This window comes from Haemorhous mexicanus, chromosome 2 (genome assembly GCF_027477595.1).
Source record: "Haemorhous mexicanus isolate bHaeMex1 chromosome 2, bHaeMex1.pri, whole genome shotgun sequence".
In the NCBI taxonomy this organism is placed as follows: domain Eukaryota; kingdom Metazoa; phylum Chordata; class Aves; order Passeriformes; family Fringillidae; genus Haemorhous; species Haemorhous mexicanus.
The window spans coordinates 105,836,220-105,861,327 of record NC_082342.1 but is presented as its reverse complement, the minus strand read 5'-3'; the positions used below and the strand labels follow the sequence as shown (position 1 = coordinate 105,861,327).

The window sequence follows — 25,108 nt, the reverse complement described above, 5'->3', positions numbered from 1 at the left end:
AACAGAAACCCAGCTGAAAACTTACCACCCAGGATCTACACATCTGCAAAATTAAACACCTGATTCCCAAAATATCTGACGGAGAAGCAAATTAAAGCAGAGGATTAATCACTTGCTTTGCCTCTCATCAAAGTTTTTTACACCTTTTGATTTCTTCCACCAGGACAGGGCACAGCACCAGTGAGGATTTAGCAGTGCCTGTCCCCAGGTACACAGCAGCAAACATGACATTGTAAACATGGTGTGGCTGTTTTCTGTCCAGAACATATGGGCTGGCTCTCCAAGATGGGGAAGGCAGGCAGGAGCAGGAGGCTGAGGCCACTTGGCACTGACAGACAGCCTCTTCTCCTCCTTCCCAGCTTCTGCCAAGTTGGAGCCAGGCTGGCAATGGCCCCCAGGCAGCAGGGGCAACCTGCCATCCTGCTCCATCCTCAAGTGAGGCTCATTCCTACACAGGTGAAATTCTGTGTTTAAAACCAAGTACAAGGCAAATCTCAAACTTTCAGGGGGCCAGGATTTTAGCCATAATAACAATTTGTTGCACACCAAAGAACCTAACTCACTGTTGCCAAGAGGTTTCTGCACAGGCCCAGCAAGCTCTGTAGCAGTCACAAGTTTCCAAGTGCCTAACTGTAAGTTAAATAAAAACAACAGAAAGCACTGAATCCTCTTTAAAAAGGAGTAACTTTTCCATAGCATTTTTATTTCTTCCATAACAGACACAATAAGAGCTGTAAGAAAGGTGCAGGGGCAATGTGGTTCTGTGGTACTGCTCTTCTCCAACCATACAATATCAAACATGTGCCTAGAGGAGGAAGTTTTGAAACCAATTTCTTTAAAACACATGTGAAATTCCTCAGAAGAGAGGGACTGACAAGATTTCTCTCCCACCCTTTTTTAAGTGTGCTGCATCTGCAGTGTTACCTGATGGTTAAAAAAAACCCAAAGAGCCCCTAACACTGTAATATTTCCAGTATTTGAATATGAATATCCTAATTTTTAAAAATTTTAATAACTACTGGATGCTAACATTTGAATTTTGAAAAGCTTTTTATATATTGAAAGTCTTCCTCTGTAAATGTAGATTTTTGGCCAAACAGAGTGAAATGGAAAAAAGCAATTTTTTTGTGCATCTATAAAAATGAAAGACCTTTAAAAGTCCATTGAATGCAACAGAATATTTCTTTATCAGCAAGCTGAATAGCACATAACCTCCCTGATTTCTACAATAGCTTTTTATATATTTGAAAGAAATGAAGGCTCTAAGCACTGCAGACAGTAGCCTGGCAAAGTCCACAAGGGTTTCATGAATGATTTGGGGATGGCAAAGCACAAATAATGAACAGAACCACCCAGTAAGTCTGGACCACATACATTTGACAACCCATTCATTCATTTAGGGACAGCAGGAGTAAATCCAGCCCTTCAGAGGGATATGTAATACACATACTATAAAGTCCTCATGGTATAGCTTTGCTGCAAAAAACATAAAAGTGCCAGGGTACAGGAAAGAGAGCTTTTAATGACCCTTTAGTGACAGGGAGCACTAAATACCTCCTTAACCTAGCCAGGCAGGCAGTTTCTGGTGCTCACAGTCTTGTTAGAGTCTACACTAAACCTTGCATCAAAAGCAAGAATATATTAACTTATTCCACAGAATGGAGAGGGAAAAAAACCCCTGACCAACTCCATGTTATTTGTGTATAGATTAAAAAAATGCAGCTTTGAAGAAACAGTTGGTTCCAACAGTGTAGAAGTAACTGAACAGATTGGTATTCTATGATGTCAGTTTCAAATAATCAGAAAAATTGAAATCATGGTCAGAAAAGGTGCCTAGAGAGGAAAGACAATTAAAAAAAAAAAAAAAACCAAAAAACCAGAACCCAAACTTTTGCAGAACATTCTTTTTTTTTTTTTTTAATAATCTTATTGCAGGAGAGTACTGTTTTAAACCAAAGGGAGCTGGAAAGGAAAAAAAAGGGTAAACCTTGTGCTCTAGTGAAAGCAAATATAAATCACAGTGACAATGTCAAAAAGGGTAATATTTCAGAATCTGGGAGAGCAGGACATTTTTTGTGAGCCATGTGCTGTGATGTGTCTGTCAGGGCCAGCCTGCAGCCCATGCTCAGGGCTGTGGTACCTGCTGGCCATGCCTGGGTCACTGGGCTGGCCACATCTCCCTGCTGCCAGGACATGTGGATGGCAAAGTTCAGCAGCCAGCGGTGCAGGGGCAGGTGAAAATAAAGAAATAACTACATCCGACTGGGGAAAAAAAAACAAAAAAACAAAACAAAAACAAAAAAACCACCCCCAAAAAAACCCCCAACCCTAAAAAACCCCTAGATCGGGTGATCAGCTCCCGCAGCATGATTAACACCAAGGGACTGCCGTGTCCCTAAAGTGCCACCTAGCGGCCCGTGGGACAGGCCACTTCTGAGCGCTTGGCACTCGCACCACGCACCACTGCAAAGGTTTGCTGGTGCAGCCGACCCAACAAAGCCCTCTCTGAAAGGCTTTGTGAATACATCTGCAAGCTGATGTGTCCCCACATGGTCCCCACACCGATTTTAAAGGAAAACTAACTCCTGCTTTTTCTTTTGGCAGAGGGATTCTTCACAGATTTCCTTCCCTGATTTGGATGTGGGGTATTTGTAGCCTGCTGGTATTGGGCAGAGAGAGCCTGACTCAGCAGTACTCTGGTTCTCTAGTGGAGTACAGGAAAAGGATGTCCTTCAGGAGCAGCTGAGGTGAATTCCCTTTAGTTCTTCATCATTTTAATACCATGCTCAGCATAGTCTGCCCATAACTCATTCAGAAACATGGCAATAAATTACCTCCCTCCAATCACAGAAATGTCTTAAATTTTTCACACAATTATTTTCGGGTTTAAATTCTTCACTGTTGGTTTATTAATTATAAATTATGCAATATGGTTTTCCAAGGGAAACTCCATTTATGGTACTGTAGAAGTGCTTTGATGGAGGTGTCTCATATCCTCAGAGTGGAGTAACCTACTGACACTGGGAATGCTGCTGTGCTATCTGGTATGGCTGGGAGCACATACAGGGTTACAGGAGATGGGCAAAGAATGTTCTGGTCTTCTGCACTGCTTATAGTGCACTGCAGAGTCTGCAGACCAGGCCTACAGGTATCTTGATTTTGGGAAGCAGGGTAAGACACCACAGAAAAGAGCAAGAGAGTGTTCTTATTCCAAATCTCCTGAAGAGATTCTCTTTGCAGAGACCAGTCCAGTTATACTAGCAAACAGTATCTCCTGTTTCCTTGACTTTTCTAGGAATAGCCATACCCTTCTCATTCTTCCAGGCAGAAGGTAGAACTGGTCAGCAAAGTTTCTGTGCAATGGCCACAGACAGAGCCCAACCTGCGGCCTATGGCCAACACTGAGCATTAGAACAAATAATTCCTCATCATTAAGAAGAGTATTAAGAGTTGCAAATGCTCATTATTTCATGGCATGATCCCTGACCAGCCATTGATAATCTCCTCACTGCTCCATGTGACAATACTTAACAGTACCTTCCTACAAGAATATGTAACGCTCACTCAAGCACTGAGTGCTTCGAGAGCCTCAGATGAAAGATTTTCATAACTGTCAGAGAGCACAGCATCTTAACAGCTGGGTCTTCACTTACATTTCCAGTTCTTTTGCTTTGCAATGCTGGATTATATGAAGATTACACACCCACTTTTCAAGACAATCTGTAACTGATCTTCCAGAACAGAAGATCTACACCAAGCTTTTGTAATTCCTGTCACCTGATAGCCTTTTTTTAAGAGGTCAAGCCTATATATTCAATCATTGCCACAATTCAATTCTGCCCACACTTATGCTCCAGGCTAACTTTACACATGGAAATAGTCCGATTGTAGTCACTGGCACTACTCACAGAAATGAAATTCTCTTTGTGCATTCATTGGAGTAGCCCATAATCATTACCTATATAGTGCCACTGCTTAGCTCTGCAAAAAAAGTATTGAGAACAGCTTATCTGTAAGGAAAAGTAGGCTACTAAATATGCTTAACACTCTGCATGTACCCATTGCAATCTTCTATCATCTCTGCGTAAGTTCATTTAAGAGGTACTTTGCTCCTTTCTAAACACTTGTATTTTTGTGCTCAAAGCCAATTTCTGGGAAGTCGAGACATCTCACTTCCAGTTTCTGGGAGTCTCCCGCATCCCACACTGAATCATCAATTCTTTTTATTGCTTTTTACAAAAACTGAAAATGGTAAAACAGAAAAAAAAAAAAACCCACAGGGATGCAAATGCAACAAGCTGCCAGGGTCTTAGTGTGCTGCCTGCTTTCTCAGCACTGTGCAGCCCTGAAGTTTTGATAAGCTTTTTCTTTCCCTGAGCTATCTGAGGGCTGGTGATAAGGTTGAGGAGAAAGGCAATAAATACAAACAAATTGCTGCAATGTTCAGCTCATTCACAAGGAAAGAATAGGACCCAGATGGAAGCATTAACAATCTGTTTTAATACTTCAACTTCCACAAAACCAGATTAACGTAAGCTAGAAAGGCATATGTGCATTCCACTAGAGATACAGGCATTGGGTTCTTAGCTTCTTTCTTTGTTGTTGTGATAAATGTGAAGCCAAATTAAAAAATCTTACAACACATTTTAATTAAGATACTCGCCTTCTTCCACTCTTCCAGAAACCTCTTTAGAAAGGATTTTACAGCATCCATCAACTACTCCTCAAATTCAATTTTAACTGTGCTACTTTCCACCACTTCTTAAATCGCAATTTATTTTGTCTGGCTGTCTTAGATTTAATATATAATTTTCATGAGAGGAAGATAATCCATTTGTATTATATTAAAGTGGCAGATGGCAAAATCTTTCATGTTATAGAAGACTTTCAGTTTCATTACTGTTACATGCCTCTTCAGTACCTATTGCATGGCTTATACAACATATGTTATTCTGCAGCCAAAACCATGGACATAATAAAAAAACCCCAACCTTTCTGTGCTCAGTGGTTGTAAATGCAAGCTAAAAAGTATTCCTTTCATTAAATATAAAATATTTATTTGGGAGAGTATAAAATTGTATAAAATTGCATGGTGCCAAAAGCAAAATATTCACTTTTTTGCGGGGGCAATTTTTATTTATGTAACAGAAAAGTTCCTTCCTGTAAAATTCAAGGTGTCCTGCCAGCACTTGAAATTTTTCATGTAATTTTACAGAATAAAGGAATGCCTGAGTATTTTCTCCAAACAACCTTGTAAGCAAGTCCGACCTCATCCTCCAGGTATCTCTGCTTCAGCCAAAGACACTGGGGTGGAGGGGACACCTGGACCACCTCCCAGCACGGAGCCTGCACGTGGCCATCCTGCTCTGGAGGCCCAGAGGTCTCAGCAGGATGGATGGGAGTCTTTCCCCACCTCTTGGCCTCAGCATGGGCATGTGTAATTGATAGTTAAAAATCCAGCCTGAGCCACATTCGTGGCTCTCCATGGATTCAGCAGGATGTGGAGGCATGTTAGTAGAGACAACTTCTTGAAATGGGTCCCAGCTTTCACTTGCAATTCTAGATGATGAATGGCCAAAAAGCTTCAAGGAGCTATGAAGTATCAAGTAACATTTGGAGAGCAGAACATTTCATACATTAAAAAGAGTAATATCTTTGCTTTCCAACACCACCAGGGGCTGTGACTGGGCAGGGTGACCCACCCATCACCCCTCGCAGTGCTTCATTTCCAGGATTTCACCAAATCAATAACATCTAACAGTAACAATGGCCACTAAACTGACAGCTGAATTCTGAGCTCATGTAACACAGTGAGATTTTAATCTTCAGAGCTGCACTGTATTCAGGATACTTCACTTTGATACTGTTAACAGCTGCCCACCTACTCTACTTCACTTGAATGCTTTGCCTTCACCCATAATTTTTTCAGTGCCTGCCAAAACTGCCAGCATGGAATCAGTGGGAAAAAACACATCCCAAGGTCTCCAGAAATAAAAGTGTAGCACAAACCACTGTGAATTTACAAAACCAACAGGCTTAAAATTGTGACTCTGGGAAAAGAGACCAGGAACATCAGTTTTTTCAGCCAAGATACACAGAATTTTCTTCCAGTCTCACTGTGTTCAAATTCCCTTATACAGCACAAGCAGGATTGAAGATACGCCTTCATTGTTGGACAGGAAGGTACTGAAATACAGTAATTTAAATACAGGAACATTGATCTAATTGGGCAACATTGCAGATAGTTAGCTGATGTTGGCTAAAATCCTAAAGTTATATTTGCTTTTCGGTGTTCATCCATAATTCCTATTAACATAAATATGTTACGAAATCTCCCAGAGAAAACAGCTGTGGTAAATGATTTCTGTAGGCTTAAAAGCCAACAGTAATAAAATATTATTTTGTTTTCCATTAAAAAAATAACAACAGGGGCTTATATGAAATGTGCATTCATGTTTGGCTCCAGCGGAATGTTATTCATGAGCACACAAAGTTATTTTCTATCTGAAATCTGTGTCACTGCAAATCAGCTGCATAGCTCTTGCCTTCCTACCTGCACCTCCATGTTACTCAAATTTTTCTGCACAGCCCTGGATCAGCACAACAGTTTTGGGGCCACCTTTATGCCATTTCTCCTTGATGACTTAAGTTTACTATCAAGTTAGGAACACGGGATGAGGAAAACTTACCCAAGCTGCTGAACTCCATTCTCTACCAGCCCAGAAAAAATCCCACAGTAGTTATCTCCAAAAACTGCAGGTTATCTGTTCTATATACTACAGCATGGCATGGGAAATAAGCAGAGGTAAGGCACTGCCAGTACCTAAAGTCTACAATGGCTGGTAGGATATGAAATATTTATGACAAATAAAGTTGGGAAACCAATATGGATAAAATTATCCTTAAATCCAAGAAGCTACTGCAGACTTGCTAAATGTGAGATGTGCTACTAGAGATCACAGAAGGTGTCAGTGAAGTTACACACAGCCTTAAGCACAAAAGGAAAATACTTAAAAAAAACATATCCAAAAAAACGCTTTTCAATACATAATCTTTCCAAGAACTCTTTACAAAATTGAGGCAAAACTTGAATGACTTTTAATAGGAAAGCAATATGAATTGATGAATCTAATAAAAGAGTTCATTCTGCAATTCACAATGTCTTACTGAAAACATCAGTTCAAAATGGCTTGGGGTGCAGAGAGCTGTGGGCTGGAATTTGGGTTAAAAGATCGTGAACTGAAGATAATGAGGTATCCACACTATTTAAACTGGCCTTTTGTCCGTCTTTATTTATTCAGGTTATGTACAGTCACCATAGGGACCTCAGATAAAAGCATCACTGCATCAGAGAAGTGTCTGGTGAAAGCTCTGAGGAAACCTTATGCACAGCTTATGGACTGATACAAAGTCAATGAAATGCTGACTTTGGCAATGGAGACACATCTTGAGAAGGAACCTCCAAAGCCTTTTAGAGGCCATAAAGAAAAAAGAAACTGTTAAATCCACCAGCTTGAAAAGCTGTCGAAGAAGTAAAAAAGAGATGCAGCCACCACCTGTAAAAGCGTCTGCCCCGTAGAGGTGTGGAATAGCATGGGCTGGCAGCAGCAAGCTGAGCAGAGAAGCCAGCCCTGCTGCTATTTGCCATAAACTGGCCAGATCCTCACAGTATCCCAAGACTCAAGCCTGCCACAATAATCCTGTGCATCCCCTGAGCTGTGAAGTCAAGGCCACAACAGCATCAGCTGTATCACCTTGTGCTCTGCTCAGCCAGTGACACAATCCTTGTACCTTGTAATACAGCTGGACTAGAGAAGCAGAGTTGGATGTGGACATAATGTAGGAAGTTTGTGATATGAGTAGAGACGTTAGGCCCACTCTGAATAACCAGTGATTCAGTAACTCACCAAGGGTGATTATCTTGGAGGTTCTGACAGGAAAAATAATGTTTTCCTAAAGGCTGAAATAAATTCTACTAAAAAGCACTGTAACATAGGAGCAAAGTAAATGCGCCATTTCTATACTCTGCTTTCTATATTCTGGACTTGTGATCCACTGAAATGTAACACCTACTCCTGGGTACCTCTCTTTTATGCACTTTGGTCTTTACATCCCATGAGCCCTTTAATCTCACTCTGAAGAGCCAACTGGTTCAATCTGCTTCTCAGTCATCCATAGAAAACCATAGACCTCAGAAAGAAATTATTTCCCTCTCCTCCTCCATCAACTGTTTTCAAAGCTGAGCCAAAATAATCATATAATGAGCATATTTTAAGGTGCACAGCCACCTGAAATATGCAGGGTTTGCTCCACTTCCAAGCTACATTTGTCATTAACAGTGCTTAACTGCAGGAGTACAGCAAAATGACACTAAAGTATGATTTTCAATAACATTGTTGAAAAATAAGTTAAAACAGAAATTTAAGGAGAGTTTGGTAAATCTTGAAATAAGAAAAAGCTGAATATGCAATTTCAGCCTCATGGCTTTTCTTCAGGTCTTGATCCTGTCTCAGCTTTGAAAGCAGATCCCTTCCTCCAACTTCTCTGTGCTCTTTAAATCAAGGGCCCCACTGGACTATGGTAATCCATATGCTCACTATTGCTTACATGATATTTGCAAAGGTCAGCTCAGCTGAATTATGACCCCATCACACATACCTCCCTACTCTCTATTACCTTTATCATAGAAAGGCATGCTTGGGGAAAAAAATAAACAATGTGATGAGCATGAAGTGTATTATGTTTTCAAGAACTGGTTTTAGATACAGTTTTGAGAGACATGAGTACAATAGTATTTTGATGTTTGATTCAATATCTTTAAATAGTATCAGAAATAAATTAAATGTAAGTGATGCATATTAGCAAAGCATCAGCTGCATATTCATTACTGAGAAGACAGAGAAACCACTCTTTTTTTTCCTTTTAGAAACCAGACCTTTGTAATAGAGAGGACTGGATCAAAAATTCCACATGAGAATCTCCTTGTGTTTATCGTTTTAGGAGGGTCCTGTATTCTGCATGTCCTGATGCAGGATGAGCACTTGGTTCAGTATTTGTTTAGGAAGCTGCTGGACATGCATAAACAAATTAAGTTGACACTCCCATGCTAAGGAAACCAGGACAACCTGATCACGGGACAAGAAAATGGACAATTAACAGAACCTTGCTTGAAACCAATGGTTTTGTTCTCTGAGAAAAGGATTTGTTGTCTTTAGTGCTTTTCCCAATGGCAGCAAGAGGGCTTGCACTGAACAATGGGAAGCTGTGGCAGGAGGGCTGGCATAGGTTGCAGCAGCAACTGCTGCAGGCACATGGCTGGGAGGTAGGGAGCTGTGCTGTGGGATCTGGGATTGGGAGGTAGGGAGCTGTGCTGTGGGATCTGGGATTGGGAGGTAGGGAGCTGTGCTGTAGGATCTGGGATTGGGAGGTAGGGAGCTGTGCTGTGGGATCTGGGATTGGGAGGTAGGGAGCTGTGCTGTGGGATCTGGGATTGGGAGGTAGGGAGCTGTGCTGTAGGATCTGGGGAAGCCAGAGGGAAAGACTGCTCTGCTCTCTCTTTGTGTCAGACAAAGCAGGAATGTGATGGGAGCACTAAGGGGTGAGTGCTGGTAGCAGCATGGCTAATGCCATCCTGACGGGGGAAACATGCAAGCTCAAATCAGACTGTTCTAAAGTCCTCAAAGCAGAAACTGCATTCAGTGCTAGTAAGGGATGGGGAGATGGAGAGCACAACAAGCTGCTGATGGAGCTGTGTGTGGCAACAAGCCTCTAATCATTTCTATCATAAGCACTGTGCAGTAAGAGGTGTTCATCAGCACACTCTTAAGGGTAGATCCACAGCTCAAGCGATGACCATTATGGCCTACAGAAGGTATCTCACCAGCTTTTGGTATGTAAGGACTGTCAGTGGATTTGTTTCCTATCATACACTTCATCTAAAGGAGTAATACATGAAGCATATTGTGCCTAGGACTTAACACAGCCAACAGCACAGAAAAATATGGTGATCCTCCATGATTTCCTGAAAGGCAAAGAATTACCTTGATGCAGACATGCATGATTTTGTCAATTTGTGTTGTGCTGTAGTTGCGTCATGCTCTAAAAAAAAAAAACCCAAAAACTCACCCAAAATGCAAAATAAAAGCATACCACTAATGGTTTGAAACTTAACAACACAACTGACATGGCATTTGATTCTTTCAGCATTATTTTTTTAAGCCCATGGGTGTAACACACACTTCCATGCCACGGTTCCCTTAGCAGATGCCCTCAGTGTTTTTGAAGCTCAGGAAGCAAATAGCAACAGCAGGCATCAAGCCCATGCCTTCAGGCATGAAACTCATTTTAGTAGACTAACTTTGCTAGCCTTTCATTTACAGTTAGGTAAATAAAAGTCAGCGGGTGTATGTAAGCTCCACTGCAAAGAGGTTTAATTAGTCTGTAATTTGACACTGCAACACACTGGCCAGACAGACACAGGAAGGAGGACATGGAACTGCAAACTGCAGATTTTCATTAACTTGGAAGCAGGAACAACCGCAGTGTCCAAGCCAACTGGTGCTAACCACTGCAATGGTAACATAAATAAACAAGTAACACACAGCAAAGAACGAAAGCTTTGTCCATACCTGAGATACAGAAGGTCGAGGGGGTAGTGCAGGTGGTGGTGGGGGCAGCCAGCCAGACCTCACAGCTGAACAGTGGGAAAAGAAGAAGATGATAAAAAACCCCATCCAAACCAAACTACTGTAATTTAATTCCAAATAAACCCAGAATTAATTCCCAGGATAAATGGAAATTCCTCCTAGTGAAGAGGCAGTATATAAGATTTAATAAGAAAACCCAAACTTGATCTTTATTGAGCAAAAGCTTGTTTGAAATAACCGCATGAGTAGTGAATGAATTGTGATTTAATTGCTGTAAACCCCCAAATGTTACCATAAAAAACAGAGAAAGAAGCCAGTCAGCCACAAAACCTGTAGGTAAAGCAGTCCAATTCCAGATAAAAAAACCTAGAAACAGGGTCCACTTCTTCTTTGGACTTTCCTCTTTGTCATTAAAAATACTGCCCTTGTTACAAGTGACACTTTAGCCCCCAATGTAGACACTAGCATTCACTTTTTGATGAAACACACTCCCTGATAGAGCACAGCCTTAAAAAGAAAACATCTGCCACGGAATTCATAGCACAAAAGCCTAAATCAACCAAAAAGAAATCCATTTCTTTGGTTTTATATTTTGTATTTGCATGCTATTACTCCATAGAGGTATTTCAGAGGGAGGAGGAAGACAAATCCTAACAGTTTTATAAAGCCCCTCTAAGACAACATAATGTCAGCTTTGAGTTTGAGCCAGCAAAAGGGAGGGTAGTCATCATGTAGGTGCAATGCTGTAATTTTTAGTTTCCTTAAAATACCTAAAACCCATTTGGGACAAAACTACAGGATAGATGACAGCTTCCAAAGGCTACTGTGAGGAGGCAGAGAGAGGACTAGGCTGGCACAGAGACATCAACCAGGACTAACTGGGTTACCCTCCCCAAGCTCCTGTTGCACTGAATGCTCAGCACTTGCTCCGGCAAAGACACCACACAGTCCATCTTGCACTGGTGTATTTTTGTGTAACAAAAAACCTCCAACAGTACTCAATTGGAAATGCTCTTCACCACAATAATGCTAAGAAATCACATTTATTCACTTTCTATTTCCATACATATTTTAAAAAGACCACAAAGACCATTAAGAGCTGTCTTATAGCTTAGCCATTTACATATTTTATACACTAAATCTAAAAATGTCTACATGGCTGAAAATAATAATAAAAAAAGATACTAACCATTACAGATAATTGTGACATGAGAGAAAAACTGTGTGTGAAAACATTGAGTACAGTCATATTGATTATTTACAGCTCCGGGGACTTATAATACACAGGTGGGATTTTCCATTTTCTGTTTCACCATCTCCTGTATCTTATAAAATGAAGCCTAATATGGCACCCAATACCAAAGAGAAAGTTAAAACAACTAAAACAGAAGTTATGCCAGGGAGCCACTAACACACCTACAGGTGTAAGAGAGATTTGAAAAAACAGTCATCAGGATCTTTCTCTTGCATTTAATTAGTTCTGTTTATAAGACCATTGCAATAACAGCATCATGTGGTAACTACATTCCCCATCTCTCCCATGCAACTGATCTTTAGAAAGGAAGAAACTTTCCTTTCCTTTAATCTGAACTTCAGGTTATTACTTCATTTATCTGGGCACTGGCAGTGGCTTTGGCTTGTGACAGTAATTGAAAACAACACCCAGCTCAGACACCACATGCTGGAAAAGCATCTCCTGAAGTCATTGGACATACTGTGAAACTCTGTGAGTCTTTTGGGATTTGGCCCACAAAATTCCAAAGGGAAAAGTAATTGTTCCATAAAACAGTCCAGTGAAAAAAACCACATCATCACACAAAAAAAGCCACCACACAAAACCTTCTTCAGCTTCCAAAATGCAACATATATGAATCCAGCATTAAAGAAGTTAGATGCTTAAAACATGTGCATTTGACCCAGTTTCCTCTTTTTAATCCTAAAAATTCTAGCTTAAGCTACTCATAAAATATTCATAGAATTCCTGCTGTTGCAGATCTTTGGCCTGTTGTTAGAGGGAAATCATGCTTATGTGAGCACAATTACTAGCAAAAGTTAGCTGACTTTGGAGGACTTGTTAACAACTTACAAAAAAAGCCCCAGGCTTCAGCCTTCTCTGGTGTTACTATCCTAAAAGAGGGCAGTAAGAACAGACACTCGTGGGTTTTCATGTGCTTTGGCAGGTGACTTGTACTCTCCAGCTATTCCAGAAGAGCCTGGAATAGGGCTGTTCTCTCCTTCCTGGGACAGTGCCCAGCACAGATCGGCTCTTGCTGTCAGAGGTGGCAGCACCACTTACCTCAGAGCAAACACAAGTACAGGGGAAGGGCAGTTTCCAAAATAAAAGCAAGTACCCTGGGGGAGCAGCAAACAGACAGACAAATGTCGTGCTTCCAGGTGCACACCTCGAGAGATTGGAGAAGTTGATGTCCCTGATCTTTCCACCCTGTGCAGAAGCCCAGGGAGCTGGATGGGCCTTGCACAGACCCTCTTGATATTGAGCAAATTGCTGGTATTCAAACCAGGCTGAGCCACAGAACGATGGAACAGTCTGGGCTGGAAGGGACCTTGGAGATCAGCACAATCCAACCACCCTGTCACAAGCAGGGACATTTTCCCCTAGACCAGACTGCTCAAAGCCCTATCATAAAAGGCAAATCCTACAGAGAGCACTGTGGAAAGCCCATGCAGGTACCAGTAAAACAGATTTAAGTATCCATATCACATGTATTCTGACAGCATTTTCATGCACTAGTCACTCCCACAATGATAGTGTTCTCAGTTCAAGAATCATGGCTCTTTACTCAGCATGTTTACATTTTAAGATGGATTATCTGCATGGAAACTTTCCAAGACCACTCTTCTGCCCTATTTTGGCAACCACAAGGTCTGATAGTACTAACATGACACCACACCAGATTAAAAAAACAGGTTTTCCAATCTGAAGGTAGATTAATATTTTAAAACAAACAGCAGGCTGCAATTGTGTACCCTGAGAACAGGTCATTGCCATCTTATCTGACCACTCTGCCTCCAGCCTCCCTAGCAGACAACAACATTCAACTCTTAATCATTATTTGTGGCAATGAAAAATGACAATCCTAGCAACAACTCAGATAGCTTCTTTATTTGATGTAGGAAGAGAAGATGAAGGAAAAATAGAAGTTTTAACAGCCCACACAACCTTATGGAAGTAGGTCTTCAAGTCACCAGATACAGCAGCAGTGGAGAATCCCAAACTAGGATGAATGAGTCTGGGCCCATGGGATTCTTTAGAGCAATATAAGAGCAAGATGCTGTACTTCTCTTACCCAATGACAGTCACTTAAGCTCCTGGTTTTCAGTATTGAGGAAAAAACTGCCATAATACACTGTGCTTCTGGATGCCTGCTATTTTTGAAAATTCATATTGGAACAGCAGCATATAACACTACCTTTCCTGAAATATTTCCATGTCAAATATTTAATATTAATTCCCTACATGTGAATGACATCTTGGTTACAGATGTCTATCACCTCGGCTTGAATATCACCTCAGACAAGTTAAAGTTTGGGTGGAAAAAATGTACACCCTCGTTCCCATCTGAATTGAATACACATGTAAGCAGTCTCCTGAAAGAAGGGAAGGGTGCTTTTCCAGGGTCAAGGGCCATTTTGTACCTTGCAGACCAAAATGAAACAAAATCCTGCCTAGGATCGAGACTGACCTCATCTCAAGTCAAAAGAGAGTCTGGTTGATGTATTTGTCATTTTTCAAGTGGATGCTACAATACTGTTGGATCAAAGGAGAGGCTGGTTGCATGGTAGATTTCCATCCTTTATGCTGCTTCAGAGTCCTGAGCTCCCAGAGCAGGTTTAATGAAACATCAACCTATTAATTTTATCAGGAAGTCAAGGGAGTAAGATACTGCAATCAGCTCAAAAAGATAAGCTAACAGAATAAATTATTCTTCTACTGTTCTATTCCAAACTACCTAAGGCTTTGGTTCCTCAGGAAAGGCAGCATTTTCACCCTTCCACTGTTCTGGAGAGGTTTTTGAGATATTTTTCCTACTTCTGTTGCCAAAGGCAGAGAGAACACAGAGAAGTTCTGTGTCTAAGTTGGTTTCTGTTTACGTCCTTCTTACTGAACTTCTGTTCTTGTTCAGTGAAATTAGTACTTGGTTATCCCCTAACACTGACACCATTCTTTGCACAAATTCATTTATTTACATTCCTGACAGCAGCATTAGTAAGTGATTGTGAAATAACTATTTTTGAAGAGATCCAATTTCTTAATTCTCAATGCTATGTCTAAAAAAAAAAAAACCAAACCAAAAAACCCAAACCAAAAAACCTGTAAAGCTGTAGCCAGGAATATAAATTTAATAAAAGGATTATAGAAAGGTGGCTGTGAAATACCACTGATCCAGGGATCTGTTTCAATAATTCTTGCTAATGTCTCCTCAGAACGTAATAGCATTGCAAAAAACCAAACCTGTTTTAGACTCCTGACATTAACTTTGTTACCAGGTTTGTAGAAATGCTGCAGAGAGCATTGCCAGGCAGAATGACCTCTCTTCTGACAGTTAGTTTTGGGAACCTGCTCAGCCAGCAGTTTCTCGTGTCACAGCAAATGATGCACACACCTGATGTCAGAGACACACACTCTTGTTACAGGTCTGTTTCATGTGCTAACCATACAGAACGTTATTTGTACCTTAAGTGAGTGGAAAATTATCCATGTACTTTCCAAGTAATTAGGAAGAGATATAGCCAGGCCTTAAGTAATTAATGCTTTTTGCTCTATGAACTCACAGGTGTGGCCATTTAGGACATTGTGTGCAAATGTATCTGATGGGTCACTTCCAAATAAAACAAGCAAAATATTTTTTTTCTAAATATTCTGTATTTCTGAAATTCTGTAAATATTCCGAAATTCTGTAAAACAGATTTTTTTTAAACATCTATTTTCTGGTTAATGTCATATATCCACAACATCTGTATTTTTACCTCCCTGTCCCTCATTTTCCTTAAACCATTTAATTTTCTAGTTACTGTTTTCTCTATCTTTTCCTTTTCTGTGTGTTTCTAACTGGGGACTGTTTCTCCCTCCTCCCTTTGCCCTTAAACAAAACTATCCAAGATTCTGTTCTGCCTCACTTCACCTTTGGCTTCATTCTCCACCCACAGGGAGGCACAGTCCCTCCACCTACCTCCTACAGACCCACGTTGCCAGAGCTTCTCCCTCCTGGACACCTGGGGGGTAGAGCTGGAGGTTCCAGCACTGGCCATTTGTGACCACTTCCAATGTGGACACACTCAGAACAGGCACATGGGAGCCAGGAAGAGCAGGGGGCTGCCAGGGATCACCCCTCTGGTCCCTCCTGCAACTCACACACTTGGGGACATCTCCAGGGTCTTCCCCACAAGGGAGGCACCCTGACCCCTGTTCCACATGAGACACAGCAGATCCTATCTTGTTGAACCTATGAAGCTGTTCCACGATGGATGGGCATTTTTTCACAAAACAGAGTAACCCCCCTGGGATCATGAAAAAGGTCAGTGGGGCTGGTAGGGCTAGTCAAGAACATTTCAACCTTCACAATTTTCTGTAGAAGAGTTTTTGGATTAAAATTTAATTTTTAACAACCTACAACAGGATGAAAATAGACTGCAAATCATTCCTCAATCCCTGAAAGAACTATGCTTAGATAAACAGGAAAATAAAATTTTTTAAAAGTTCAATTAATTCACATAAATTGTAAAAATAGCAGCTACACTTGAAAGGCTGGTAAGAATTACCCCAATAAAGTACTGTCCAGACTCAGCCCTTAGATATATATATAAAAATCTAAAAATGCAAAAATACTTTACCCCATCAGAATCCTATCATGTAATAACTATCCATCCATATATATATCCTCACTATTTTCTCCATTTTATTTAACCTTAATTATGTTCTTGTCCAGTTGGGCAAAGAAGATAAACAGTTGTAAACATATCAATCCTTCATAAGAAATTCTATGACAGGCACAAAACTCTTCCATTCAAATCAGAAGGAAGATATGAATATTTTATTCAGAATAAGCTCAGTTTGGTAATCAGATATATTCTGAACGGGAACAGGACTAGAAAAAACCAACAGCTCCAGTACCAGATCAGGGGCTGAGTCCCAGAAAGAAAAAATTATTTTCTGATTCAAGAAAGTATTTTTGCAGCAATTATTTTTAAAATGTATTTCATAGAAAAAAATACAAATAGCAGCTCAATTTTGTGTTCTCTGTGCTCTATGTATAAGACATTTTTAATTTAAATTTGTCACAACTCTTACAACCACTCACATGACTCTACACTTCTCACTTGATGAAGCCTGCAAATATTAGAGCTCTTGTGCACTATGTAAACAATGATTTGTGAAATGTCATATTTGGTGAGGGTATTTGCCATTATCTTTTCTCTAAAATAAAAGTCCTTCAATAGTAAATTTTCATCTTCCTAATTTAATGTTTAATGGTCCGACTAATAAGTACAACACAGGAACATGCAAGACAGTACAGTACTACAGCACAAACAAAATCCCAAAAAAAGAGCTGGATTTTACTAAATCAAGACTAATGTAAGAGCAACAAGAGGAGGGAGTCCTAAAAATTAATTACTTAATTAAATTCAGCCTTAAAAAAAGGAACATTACTTTTCTAAGTTCCCCCTTGTCACTTTGGCTTTCAAATAAAATTTTGAAGAAATCTGTACTTTTGGTAATACAAAAACATAACTGCACCACCCATTAATAGCTTGTCTTTAGCAACTGCTTCTTTCAGACAGCTAACCTCAATGGGCACAGACATTTCCTAGCAAATACAATTAAGGATAAAAGAATACAAAAGATAATACAGTAATCATGCTTATCTAGGTTAAGTTTTGCAGGTTTTTTGTATTCAGTTTCACGTACACAAAAAGGAAAGTCACTTGCATTTGGCTCACTAAGCTAAAAAGACAATCTAGCTGAAAAGATATTCCTGAAAACAACTGGGACAACAGTATTATGGTTACTGTTTGGGCTTGTTTGTATCAAAACATCTGTGACACCACAGCAACAATAATTTTAATTCTCAAAATCCTCTTTCCTACACAGTTAGGAACTGTTTCATTTTACATATAGACTTAAAACCATTCAGAAATACAAAGAATTTGACTTAAGCAAATATAAAAAAGCTAAGATATCTCAATATACATTTAACTATTCACAAATTTCCACACTTGGCAAACAAAACCTGCCAAGTCTGTAAGCTCAAGGAAAAAATAGACTAATTGAACAGAAGTCTGATGAAGTAAAGAAGAAATGAAAAGTCTTCTTCAAATGTTTGAAAAAGAGGGTAAAACATGATGCTGAACAGTCTTCCTTTAGCACTAATGAAAATGAGAGGGTGCAGGAAGGCAATTGCACTGATAAGAATCTTAATGATACAAGTACCACTTCAAACTGCTTGGGAAACACATATGTGAAGGAATACAGGAGTGATGTGGGGACACACATCACTGATGGGAATGCTGATGCACACCAATAAATTCTATTCCCTCGTTCCTTTCCTGTGAACACCAAATTAGAACAAACAGATGTTTACTTGTCTGCCATCACTAGCCCAGCAATGCTAAGTACAGTTTACAGATCTGACTGTAGTCAGGAAAACATCGTTTGTGACAGAAAATACTGCACTTGAAATAAAAGGCTTGCTGTGTTTCAACCTGATAAAGTGTGGAACTGAACACCTCACATTTTAAAAAGGAGAAAAAACCCCAAAATACTAGCCCCTTGTTGCTGGCTGAAACCAGCACCCCAGAAACAGAATCCAAGCTACAGTGAGTGTTTCCTTGGAAGCCTACGCAAAAAATGGTGCCTGCATTCCACGTGTTCTTCACCACAGGGACAGCCACAGCAGGAGGTGAGTTTCCAAAGCAAATGAGTGCTGAAAACCTCGAGTCAAAAATTCATTTGTAAATAGTTATATGGCTGTTTTGTTCAATCTGCTTCCAGATAACACAAAACTACACTGTTTATGACAAGCTTGTCGTTTCATCAAAGCAAATTCTCTTTTCCTAACAAGTATCCTTTGTTCAACAGAACTGTTAATGAAAAGTAGTTATGTGACTCAGAAATAAAACTAAATGGGAAACAAAATGTACTTCAGAGGGAATTGTATGAATCTCAACTCAGACTGTTGTCACTGCCCAGAAGTAAACTCTTTATTGGCTATCATGGGTAGCAAACAGAACTGAACAAAATATCAGAAGACAATGGATGCATTTTCAGGTTTTAACACTCAAACTGAGACTTGCCCCAGCCCCAGAGTCCCCCCAAGGCAGACTCTAGCTTACTGCTGCTGTTGAGGCAAGAAGGTGGCTGGAGCTCTGCTGCAGGATCTCTGGGCTCTGAGCTGCCCCAGTTTTGGCCCCCTCAATACCCAGGTCTTACTCTGGGAGCTCTTGGCTTGTATCTGACAAGAGACTGGGCTAGGGGAGAAATGAAGAAGTAAACTAGGTCATGTATGCATTTAAAATGACATTTTTGTTTCTACTTAAAACCTGCTGTTGTCCTTCCAGGAATGCATAAACTCTAGCCAAGTATTTTCTTAACATGAACACAGGCCAAATGCCAGAGATTACACATTCAACAAAGAGAAATACATTGAGAATGTAGCAGCACAGGATTTTTCTCAGATGCTAACATAAAGACTACATGAATAAAAACAAAAACAGAAGAGATTTCTGTCTCTTAACACAAATTCATTTGGATATTTCAGAAAGGGGTACTTTTCAATAAGTTCTCATGCTTTTTTATGTCTGTCCTGGGTAACACTCATTGCAGCAACCCAGAAAAGAGCAGCTATGAGGTATGAATGAAGGTGCCTTCTTCCAGCCCAGTTACCTCCCAATGCAACAATTTTAAAGCACATTTTTACAGCTAATCCATTGCTGGACATCCCAGCCATCACAGATAAATATTCTGTGTGTATACTGGCCAGGAGAAAGGCATAGTAAGATGATGACAAACATGATATAGCAGCAGTAAAGAAAGAATAAAAAACAAAGAAAAAAATCCAGCACCCACAACAGGGATTCACCACAGTCTTTAACTGAATTTACTTGAAGTATTTTTCTTTTTCTGCCCTTTAAAACGGAAATAAACAAAACAAATACTTCAAAGTACAGATGGTTTTACAATTAAAGAAATGATACCTATAGGTCAACATGACCTATGTGGAACTGAAAACAAAACTCAGTACTAATGAGCATTCCTTTGTGGGTCTGGAAGCAGATTATCCACCAATCTCCCCTAACTACAATTATTTCTGAGCTAGAATTAGTAGGACAAAAACTAATGCACTAAAACAGGATTATTCTAGTCATGCTGAATATACACAGAAGCACAGAATACCCTAAGTTGGAAAAGACCCACCAGGACAATCAAATCCAACTCCTGGCCCAGCACAGGACATCCTGACAGTCACACCATGTGCCTGAGAGCATTGTCCACACGCTTCTCAAACTCAGGCTTGGTGCTGTGACCACTTCCCTGGGGAGCCTGTTCCAGTGCCCAACCACCCTCTAAGCGAAGAACCTTTTCCTGATGTCGAACTGAAACCTCCCCTGACACAACTTCAGGCCATTCCTGTCACTGTCACCATGGAGAGAAGATCAGTGCCTGCCCTTCCACTTCCCCTCATGAGGAAGTTGCAGACTGCAATGATGCCTCCCCTCAGTCTCTTCTTCTCCAGGCTGGACAGACCAAGCCACCTCAGCTGCTCCTCATATGGCTTCATCTCCAGACCCTTCATCATCCATCCTCTTTGCAGCCCTCCTTTGAACAATCTCTAATGGCTTAATGTCTTTTTTATATTGTGGTACTCAAAACTGCACACAGTTTGTTAACTTCCCCAAAAGAAACTGCTTGTGACTTTTAAAATTAACTATTTAATTAACATCAAAAACAAGATGTTCATTTCCATTCACAGAATGACTACTTCTTCAAGAATTTACATTCTTCTTTCATTTGTGTCCCAAGCGAAATTTAAACCCAAGTTTATTTCCTTCCAATTTCCTTCCAGTTATACTTGTTATCTAGATTCCAAGAAGATTTGCTGCAGTAGAAAATGTGCACTTGGCTCTGTTTGTGGTTTTATTTTGATGTATAACAAAATCAAAATTAGAGGCACCAGATCCCTCAACAGGAACAAAGAAAACAAAGAATTACTCCTCTGTATAAGGCAAAAAAAAAAAAAATTCCTATTGAGTTTCAGGGATCAGCACACATAGCAGGACTCTTGAATTCCCTCTAGTGTTTGCACAGAAAAGTCCCATATAGCAAGAGGTGAAACTCTTTTCTACTCCAAGAACCACATTAGAGAGCCCAGTTAAACACTCCTTGACACAGTCAAACCTTGGCTTTCTTCTGAAGCATAAGCATGACTGTGTTTAAGCTGGTCCTTGAGTCAGATGATTGGTGTGCAGCACACAAACCTCTGGTCTGCTTCAAGGACACTGCTGAAGCACAGCCACGCCGGGTGACTGCTGCCCTGAACAAGCAGCTCCTCTTCGCACTTCGAGGCAAGAGGCACACTCAAAGGGTAACGTGATGAAAAGCCATTTTCTTTCAGTTCACCCCAGCTACTAGTCTACATTTTCTTTCTGTCCCCTCAACATGCACCCATGTCAAAAGAAATTACCCTTTTTTTAACTCAGAGCAGCTTCTGATTGTTCTCACGCATATGTTAAGACTTCTACATCAAAAATGTTTGCTTTATTTCTCCCAGTTTAAACATTAAGGGTTCTCTTCCTGCTTCTGAACTAAAATAAATAAATAGTAATAAAAATCAATTACACTCTAGTTACTGATGAGAGTTGTCTAAACAGCCGGACTAGTTATAAACAGTCAGTGATGACAGACTACCATATGTAAAGCTTCCCATTGCTGTGCCAGAAAACATTATAATCACCTTAATTATACAAACAGTGATTTTTTCCCCCCAGTGGCGACGTAACACAAGCAAGTGCACAAGCAGAACTCCTGTTCTGCAGTGCATTACTGTCTGCAGCAAAGGCCAGCATGTGCACATACTGCCCAGCATTTCTGCAAACAGATCAAGTTGCCAAGCACGCGGCTAACCTGAATGGTCTCAGAAGGAGCAAAGAAAGCAAACTTTACCTTGTGTGTTTTGCTGAAATATTTTGTTCAGATCCAAAGAAGAAGCTCTGGAATGTGATTTTTGTGGCCTTGGAGGTGGAGTAGGGGGCTCTTCTCCCTTTTTCATGGCATCTTCTATTGATGTGCTAGAATAAGACCTAAGGAAAAACAGGATGGGGAAAAACAGTAAATATTTTATGTCAAAAATTAATTTTAAACAACTGTAGTGAATAGTACCTAAAATTACACTGACCAGAAGTCAGGTTCATGGTGGAAATTCTGTGCCCTAATGACTAAGAGCTCCCTCTTATAACAACACAGATTTATTTGACAACAGAGGGACCTAAGCATGTGGAGAAAGGAATGAGTCATGCTTACAGGGCTAGTATTTTTTAAAGCTTTTTGTAACACAGCTTGAGGCATTCTTATGTAACTTTGCCAGCAGGATAATTGTAGCAACTGTTCTGAATAAACCAAGGTAAAATTCACCACATACACCCCTTGGAGTTTCTGTTGCCTTTCCCAACTGCTAGGGTAGTGTTTATACAGGTATAGATTCAACCCACCTCTTGCAAGTATGCATTTTGTAAATTGTGATATTCTCACTAGTAAAATAAATTTTTAACTATTAGTATAAATTTTCCATAGGAAACAGTCACCAAATTGCACAAAATCCAGAAAAACTGAATGGCTCCAAAGTGACTACATCTGGTCAAATACATGGCTCAGTACCTCTTTCCAGGCCCTCCCATAGCACATTAATCCCAATGTGGTGTGATGAATTTGCTAAGAATTTTGATTTTGCCAAGTACTGTTCAATTTTTTCAGCTGTTGTAGTTATGAGTTTAGAAAAACCGAGACCAAGTAAGACCAAGACTCTGCCCAAAATGAGCACTGGCAACGTGAGATGTTAGACTTACTGTCATACTGCATGTCAGGGCAAGACCAAAAGCACATTTGTGTAAAACAGAAATAACTCCCACTAATGACAAATGGACCATTCTTTTTTGTTTTTTTCCAAACAGGTTCCTAATATCCAATGCCAGCTGTCCAATTAAGAGCATATTGAGCATCATCCTATTACCCCCACTCTCCAGGTTCAAGTTTGCCCATTTATGAGCCACTTCACACAACTACTCATTAAAAGTTAATGGAGATTCTGTCTCCCTGCTTTACCTCATCCAACTCTGCAAGACTCCTAGGTTTTTCCACTCCATTATGAATTCCATATAAAATCAACACCTTTACTCCTTTTACTCCAACATCTTCATTCAAATCTCATTCAAGATCTTCTTTAGGGAGAGGTTTATCAGGATTTGATATTCCTGCTCCCCCAGTTTTCTGATCTAGCTCCTCAACATTTCTCCTACTCAGTCCTTCCTTTGCTTTTTCTAGAACTACTCTTTTTTTTTCTTCATAAATAAACAAATTTCTAACCAAACTTATGTATCTCCCCAGCTGGGGTTATGTGTCATCATCACAGATTTAATAATACTGTGCATATATCATTTGGATTGTTACAACGAGATGCAACATCCTGTTTCCAAGTCAATAATTCACAGTTAGAAAACAGTACATGCACATAGATGGCTTTCCCAGCAGTCCCACAATTTTTCTTAAAGGAGCCTGAATCACTGATTTACTCCACCCTCTTGTTCTGGTTCTGCTAGAGACAAGACTTCCTGATTTACTTCTTTCTCTAACAGGACTGTCAGAGCCCTCCTCATCCTCTGAATCAGAAAATTTAGGACCCACCAGAGGAGCCACCAACAATTCTACTTGTTCATTATCACCACCAAGTTTACCACCAGTTTACTTTTCACATCACAAATTCTTTCACTGTTTTTATTTGTTTTCTCAGTTACTGAATATACTCCAATGTGGTTTTGAAGTCATTAATACACATTTTTTTCCTAACATCCCAATCATTCTTTAAAGAGAAAAATAAATCTCTCTATGGTATTTCATCCCATTTCCAACAAACACAGCAGGTCTGGTCTGAGTTCAAGGATGTGCTCAAGCATCTTTAGTCTCAAATTCTGCATTGAAGCACTGACATACGGTCAGATGTGAGACAGCCACATGTGACAGAGCAGACACATTCAAGTGACTTTTTCTGAGCTTGTTTAAGCATTTAGTGTTCTATGTATTTGTGCAAATTTTTTGCATATTTGCAATTTAGTAACACAGCAAGAAAATTTAAAACTCTGCAGAAACTAAAAAGCTTTGGCTGGCAGCAGAAAAACAGCAAACAAGGCAGTTCAGCCTTCCCAAATATAGATCCTAAGAACAGAGGATTTCAGTCCTCAATCACCATGCTTATAGCTGATCCTCTCTTACTAGCAGGCTTTGACAAGACTGTAAGCAGACAGCTTCTGATTATACTCTCATTACCCAAGCAAAAAAATCCCAAGCAGAGCCCTCTAACTAGCACCAAAAAGAAAAAGTTTAAGGTGAATTAACAATATGGCTATATACCAGTAGGTGACAACCAACCCAATTTATATACAATGTTGTCTGGCACAGGTTTCCCTTTTCTTTCAAACACCTAAATTCAGCAGGTGTCACTTCTAGCACACAACAGTCCTGAAGTCCTTCCATCACACACCAACCAAGCACAGCCAAGCACATGGATGCCAATAAAAGAATTCACTCACCCACAGCTGAGAGCTGAGCTACTACTGCTGTTTCTGCAGTGCCTCCCTCCATTTGAATGTGTAGTGCCTCCCTCCATCTGAAACCTGTTCTTGCAGGTTGCAAGAGCACAGAACTGCTGAGGATGTTCCCTGCAATGGGGTGGCCCCAGCTTTTCTGCCACAACACCCCTGGGGCTGGGCTGGAGGCAGTCACCCCCTGACAAGGCAGCAGGGCAGGGCAGATAGGCAAAACTTCCAGCACCTTTTGACCAGAGATCATGGGGCCCTAGCACAGTATTCATGTAGGGTCTATAGCTTACAGATTCCTTCTGGTAAATCTGTCTGATCTGAGCTATACTTCCAGCACAACACCAGTTTAGAAAAAAAAAAAATCCAACACCAGTTCTGATGCCTGGTATTTAACACCAGAGGAAAATATGCCTTTTCCTGAAACAGGAATGAAAGCAGTACCTGGATCGTGGTCTGGCTCTGAGTGCATTAGGTTCTTGAGCAGCTGGAAAGAAAAGAAAAAAGAACTGCTAAAATACCATATTTTTTAAAAATGTCTTTAGCTTCAGAATCAGTGTCCATTAAACATTTGAGTGTTGCAAATGTGGATGTGAGAGTATACTCATCTCACATGAGCAATTGGGATAGATTTTCACTTC

At 40.2% G+C, this 25,108-nt stretch overlaps 1 protein-coding gene across 2 annotated transcripts in view; it reads right to left on the bottom strand.

The window, feature by feature from the left end:
- Positions 1-25,108, bottom strand: part of REPS2 (RALBP1 associated Eps domain containing 2) — a 94,233-nt gene that overhangs the window by 11,230 nt on the left and 57,895 nt on the right. For both annotated transcript variants that reach the window (XM_059839827.1, XM_059839826.1), the window contains exons 12-14: positions 24,912-24,954; positions 21,826-21,962; positions 10,629-10,693 (exon numbers count right to left, since the gene is read on the bottom strand). In XM_059839827.1, coding sequence (XP_059695810.1) covers positions 10,629-10,693; positions 21,826-21,962; positions 24,912-24,954 — 245 coding nt within the window. The remainder of the gene's footprint in view (positions 1-10,628; positions 10,694-21,825; positions 21,963-24,911; positions 24,955-25,108) is intronic.